General features: G+C 57.1%; 1 protein-coding gene across 1 annotated transcript in view; it reads left to right on the top strand.

Annotated features, from left to right (window-relative positions):
• The window catches only part of DCTN1 (dynactin subunit 1), a 44,392-nt gene that overhangs the window by 36,314 nt on the left and 1,779 nt on the right, over positions 1 to 6,299 (top strand). The window contains exons 16-24 of the mRNA XM_057369370.1: positions 268 to 464; positions 1,131 to 1,292; positions 1,965 to 2,096; positions 2,228 to 2,356; positions 2,796 to 2,938; positions 3,205 to 3,371; positions 4,053 to 4,186; positions 5,104 to 5,395; positions 6,205 to 6,271. Coding sequence (XP_057225353.1) covers positions 268 to 464; positions 1,131 to 1,292; positions 1,965 to 2,096; positions 2,228 to 2,356; positions 2,796 to 2,938; positions 3,205 to 3,371; positions 4,053 to 4,186; positions 5,104 to 5,395; positions 6,205 to 6,271 — 1,423 coding nt within the window. The remainder of the gene's footprint in view (positions 1 to 267; positions 465 to 1,130; positions 1,293 to 1,964; positions 2,097 to 2,227; positions 2,357 to 2,795; positions 2,939 to 3,204; positions 3,372 to 4,052; positions 4,187 to 5,103; positions 5,396 to 6,204; positions 6,272 to 6,299) is intronic.

Consider the following 6,299-nt stretch of genomic DNA (forward strand, 5'->3'; position numbering starts at 1 on the left):
TGAGGTCCCTCTGTGTCCCCATGTCCCTCCAAGATCCCTTTCTCTCCCCATGTCCCTTTGAGACGCCTTTGTCTAAGGTCCCTCTGTGTCCCCATGTCCCTCTGTCCCCATATCCCTTTGAGGTCCATCTGTTTCTCCGTGTCCCTCTAAAATCCCTCTTTGTCCCTGTGTCCCCCTGAGGTCCCTCTCTGTCCCCACGTCCCTCTGAGGTCCCTCTCTGTCCCCATGTCCCTGTAAGGTCCCTCTGTGTTCCCACATCCCTCTGAGGTCCCTCTGTGTTCCCACATCCCTCTGAGGTCCCTCTGTGTCCCCAGGCCGGGCAGGAGGCAGCTGACCTGGCCATCCTGCTGAAGGACCTGGAGACGTCCTGCAGCGACATCCGCCAGTTCTGCAAGAAGATCCGGCGCCGCATGCCGGGCACGGATGCACCGGGAATTCCTGCAGCCCTGGGCTTTGGAGCGCAGGTGAGCAGGGCAGGGACACCCTTCAGCCACGAACTGGGAGCTGTGGGATGCACTGGGCCAGCAGCAGCTGTCCTGGAGGAGCTGGGCAGCAGCTCAGGGTGGGGGGAAGTGAGCGAGCTGGGCTGGGATTGTGGAATGAGGGACTGGTTTAGATTGGAAAATCCCTCAGAGATCCCTGAGTCCAACCACTGACTATGTCCCCAAGTGCCACATCCACGGGGCTGTTAAATCCCCCAGGAACAGTGACTCCACCACTGCTCTGGGCTGGACAGCTCTTTCCAGGAGGAATTTTTCCAATATCCAACCAGAACCTCTCCTGTCACAGCTCAAAGCCTCTCCATCTCCTCCTGTCCCTGTTCCCTGGGATCAGATCCCAAATTCCCCCCAGCTGCCCCCTCCTGTCAGGGAGTTGTGCAGAGCCACAAGGTCCCCCCTGATCCCCCTTTTCTCCCAGCTCGCTCAGCCACTCCTGGAGCTCCTTTCCAGGATTTCATATTCCCATCTTGGATGGAGACCTGGGCTCACATCCAGGACCTGTTTCCCTCCATCCTTCCCTTACTTTCCCCAATCCCACTGACGCTCCAGAAGCCTCTGTCACACTGGGACACGTGGATGCAGGATCTGCACATCCGTGCCATTCCTGCTCACCCCTCTCTGCCCTGCCAGGTGTCAGACACGCTGCTGGAGTGCCGCAAGCACCTGACGTGGGTGGTGGCCGTGCTGCAGGAGGTGGCAGCAGCGGGGGCGCAGCTGATTGCACCGCTGGCAGAGAACGAGGGGCTGCCGGCGCCGCGCCTCGAGGAGCTGGCCTTCAAAGTCAGCGAGCAGGTGGGACACCTTTTCCATGGAGRAATRTTCCYWATRTCCCAATARAAACCTCCCTGGCACAGCCTGAGGCTGTTCCCTCCCATCCTGTCCCTGTTTCCTGGGGTAAGATCCCAAATCCCCCTCCTGTCAGGGAGTTGTGCAGAGCCACAAGGTCCCCCCTGATCCCCCTTTGCTCCAGGCTGAGCCCCTTTCCCGGCTCCCTCAACCCTCCAGAGCCTTTTCCCACTCTTTCCCTGGATGGGGCGTGTCCAGATTTTATGTTATTTCATAGTAATTGTGAAGAAAGGGTGTATTTTTTGCAGATTTCCCACTCCATTCTGTTTTGGGATGTTGTTATTTTCATTTTTGGAATTTGGGAAACTTTTGAGTTTGGTTGGTTGGATTCATCAATGGGAGCGAAGGTTGTGCAATGGGTGTGGATTTTAAGGGTGATTCTTAAACATCAAAGGGACATGTTAAAAACCAGAGGGACATTTTAAACATCAGAGGGACACCCTTAAACAACAGAGGAACATCCTAAATATCTGAGGGACACCCTTAAACATCAGAGGAACATCCTTAAACATAGAGAGACATCCTAAATATCAAGASGGACATTACAGACACAACACCAGTTGTGGGGTGTGGGTCAGGGACTGTGAGCCTGACCCACATCCTTCCTGTCCTTCCCAGATCTACGGCTCCCAGGGCATCAATCCCTACGAGTGCCTGCGCCAGTCCTGCAGCATCCTCATGGCCACCATGAACAAGATGGCCACGGCCATGCAGGAGGGCGAGTACGACGCCGACCGCCCGCAGAACAAGGTGGGTTCTGTGAGGCTCTGTCCCCATCCCCGGTCACTGGGAGGCTGTGGGTGACAGGGGGAGGGAGCTGGGCAGCTGCAGTGTCTGGGATTCTTCCTAAAATCCCRATTTTCCTGCTGGTCCTGGTGCAGCCCACGCCGCCGGCAGAGCTCCGGGCGGCCGCGCTCCGGGCGGAGATCACAGATGCCGAGGGGCTGGGGCTGAAGCTGGAGGACAGGGAGACGGTCATCAAGGAGCTGAAGAAGTCCCTCAAGATCAAGGTAAGGTGTTCCTCACTGATCCCTGCCTTCCTGGTTCCTCCTCACTGATCCCTGACCAATCCCTGCCCATCCCTGACCAATCCCTGCCTCTTTCATCAATCTCTGCCCATCCCTCATCAATCCCTGCCTGTCCCTCACCAATCCCTGCCTCTTTCACTGATCCCTGCCTGTTCCTCATCAATCCCTGCCTGATCCTCACCCATCCCCACCTTCCTGGCTGCTGTGGGATTCACCTCCACGCTCCTGGTGATGCGCTGCCTATGGAGCTGTTGATCCCAAGCCCCATCCACATCTCCTGGGAATGTTTTTCCCACGAGTAGGGAAGCKCTGCCTTCCAGATCCTGCTCCCACTGTGTTCTGGGATGCACAGAGTTCCAGCCATGGGTGCTGGTGATTTGGGGGTTCCCACAGCTCCCTGATTCCCTCCCTGCCATTTTAGGGCGAGGAGCTCAGCGAGGCCAACGTGCGGCTCAGCCTCCTGGAAAAGAAGCTGGACAGTGCCTCCAAGGATGCAGATGACCGTGTGGAAAAGATCCAGACCAAGCTGGATGAGACCCAGACACTGCTCAAAAAGAAGGARAAGTGAGTTTGGAATGGGGTGTGGAGGTGCAGAGGAGGCCATGGAGATACTCTAAGTGGTGGAGYCCCTCTGCTCTGRAGCCGGACTAGGAGAGCTGGGAATGTTCCCCTGGAGAAGGGAAGGACACAGGGAGAGCTCAGAGCCCCTTTTGGGGCCTGAAGGGGCTCCAGGRGAGCTGGAGAGGGACTGGGGCCAAGGGCTGGACAGGCTGAGGGTCCTGGAYGAGCAGCATCCCTGGCCTCACACATCCCTCTGTGTGCTCTTCCAGGGAGTTTGAGGAGACCATGGATGCTCTCCAGGCCGACATCGACCAGCTGGAGTCAGAGAAGGTGGAGCTGAAGCAGCGCCTKAACAACCAGTCCAAGCGGACGATCGAGGGGCTGCGGGGGGCACCGGCCTCGGGCGTGGCCTCCATCGTGTCTGGCATCGCCGGAGGTGCGTGAGCAGTGTCCCTGGGCACGGCTGGAATGGGGCTGGGATGTCCAATGTGTGCCTGGGAATTTGGGAATGGCGCTCTCAGGGCTGCCTCAGGCAGGCAAGGCAGTGGTGGCACCTCAGTGGAGCCATCCCTGCCTGGGATAATCCCATGGGATCTGTGCCTGCCAGGAGCTCTCCCAGGCACRGACAGATATTGGGGCTGTGCTGCTYGAAAAACCCTACAAAAACCAGGGTCCATCCTGCTTGGGTCACTCCCAGCTGCTGGGAATGGGATCAATCCTGGCTGTGGCACTGGGAGACGGGAGCTGCTCCTGGCACAGCTCCTCTCCCACCCAATCCCACCAATGGGGCTTTAATCCTGCTTTTTCTTGTCTCTCCCTGCCCCTCTCCCTGTGCTGCAGAGGAACAGCAGCGAGGTACGGACACACAGCCCCCAGTGCATGTAGRGGGGAAAATTATATCCCAGGACAGCTCCATTTGGGAGCAGGGAAAGGATCTGGGGTTTGGGAAAGGAGGGATGAGCCTGGAACCACAGTGGATGTGGAGTGGGGTGACCCCCACCTTGGGTAGGGGAATCAGGTGGGACTTCTCTGGGGAGGTGCCACGTGTTGGTGACAGCATGCTGTGCCCTGTGCCACTGTCACGGTGGCACCACTGATGGTCGGTGCCCCTCTGCAGGTGCCGGTGCTGGGCAGGTACCAGGAGGTGGCTCCGGGCCCGTCCAGGTGAAGGATTCACCCCTCCTGCTCCAGCAGATCGACGCCCTTCAGCTGTCCCTGAAACACCTCAAGAACGAGAACAACTTGCTCAAGGTGGGGGGAAAGGGGATGTGGTGCTTGTGGGGTGTCATCCGGGTGGGGTGTGATCCCTGTGGGATGGGATGTGATTTCTGTGGGATGTGATCCCTGTGGGATGGGATGTGATCCCTGTGGGATGGGATGTGATCCTTGTGGGATGGGATGTGATCTCTGTGGGATGTGATTTCTGTGGGATGTGATTTCTGTGGGATGTGATCTCTGGGATGTGATCTCTGTGGGATGTGATCTCTGTGGGATGTGGTTTTTGTGGGATGTGATCCCTGTGGGATGGGATGTGATTTCTGTGGGATGTGATTCCTGTGGGATGTGATTTCTGTGGGATGTGATTTCTGTGGGATGTGATCCCTGTGGGATGTGATTTCTCTGGGATGTGGTCCCTGTGGGATGAGCTGGAGAGCCCCCACATCTGGTGGGTTCCGAGGGCAGGGGCTGAGAGCAGGATCAGTCCTGGGACCTGGGAATGCCGAGGGAACTGGGGGTGCTGGTGATGTCCCTGGCAGCCCTGGTCTCCTCAGTCCTCTTTTCCAGTGCCAGACACCACTGGCACAACCTGATCGACTGATTGATTGATTGATTGATTGATTGATTGATTGATGACACCCCACGAGGCACAGCAGCAAATGTTCCAATTAACCGATTATTATAATGATCATTAATTCATAAACTTTATGAGCCAGCTCATTGGACACAGCTGTGACAACTCCCAAATCCCACCAATCCCACATGCCAGCCCCATGTCACCCTCCCACGGGTGTCCCAGGACTTCCTTTGGGACTGTCCTTGCRAGAGCCACATTTTCTGCTTTCCCCATTTTTACATGCGGCCCCTCCTCCCCGTTGCCCTTTCCCGGTGTTTTCCCGGTGTTTCCCGGTGTTTTCCCTGTCCCTAACTCCCGTTCCCGTGGCTCCCAGGGCGCACAGATGAAGATGGAGCTGGCCAGCCTGGCCCCGCTGCAGGTACCACGTGTGGCCGTGGCCCGGGAGCGGCCGGGCGAGGCACTGCCCACGCAGACCCTCTACCGCAAAACCACGCAGCTCCTGGAGACCCTCTACCAGCTCAGCGCCAACGCCAAGGTGGTGGACATGAGGCAGAGCAAATCCAGTAGGTCCTACACTAAATTCTCTGGGATGTGGTGGGGGTTGTGTCACAGGGAGCTGGGCCAGCTCTGTGCTGTCCCTCTGCCACTCTGCGTTGTCCCTCTGCGTGCAGCTGCTTCTGCTCGGAGCAGGGCTCACTCCGGGGTGAGGGGCTTGCTCTGGTGGTAGGTTTGAGGTGTTTGGGTTCAGGGGGACGGCCCTGTGTCCCCACAGTGCCCATCCCTGTCCCCCTGGCCAGGACTATTGGTGTGCTGGGTACACGTGGCACTGGCTCAGTGTCCAGGGGCTGAGCTGCTCTTGGGTCAGCATGGCTTAATCTCCCCCCAGCCCCCAAAACACCCTGAAACCCCCCTGGTACCACTGCAAGGACATCAAAACACCCTGAAACCACCCTGAAACTAATCCAAGGACATCAAAATCCCCTGAAACCCCGCTGGTACCAACCCAAGTAGATCAAAACCCCCTGAAACCATCCTGAAACCAACCCAAAGACATCAAAACCCCCTGAAACCACCCTGAAACCAACCCAAGGAGGTCCAAACCCCCGAAACCCCCCTGGTACCAACCCAAGGAGGTCCAAATCCCTGAAAACCCCCCTGGTACCACTGCAAGGACATCAAAATCCCCTGAAACCACCCTGAAATGAACCTAAGGACATCAAAACCCCCTGAAACCACCCTGAAACCAACCCAAGGAGATCAAAACCCCTGAAACTCCCATGGTACCAACCTAAGGAGGTCAAACCCCCCCAAAATCCCTCGGTACCGACCTGAGGAGGTCAAACATCCCTAAACCCACCCAGTACTGATTAGGAGAGGTCAAATTCCCCCAAAATTCTTTGGTAACAACCTGAGAAGGTCAAAACTCCCTGGTAAGAAACTGAGGAGATCAAAATCCACCCAATACCAACCCAAGGAGGTCAAACCACACCAAAACCCTCTGGTATCAACCTGAGGAGATCAAAACCCTCAAAACCCACCCAGTACCAACCCAAGGGGGTGCCAGCTGTG

Source organism: Malurus melanocephalus, unplaced genomic scaffold (genome assembly GCF_030028575.1).
Source record: "Malurus melanocephalus ecotype Western Australia unplaced genomic scaffold, MMel_1.1 scaffold_107, whole genome shotgun sequence".
In the NCBI taxonomy this organism is placed as follows: Eukaryota; Metazoa; Chordata; class Aves; order Passeriformes; family Maluridae; genus Malurus; species Malurus melanocephalus.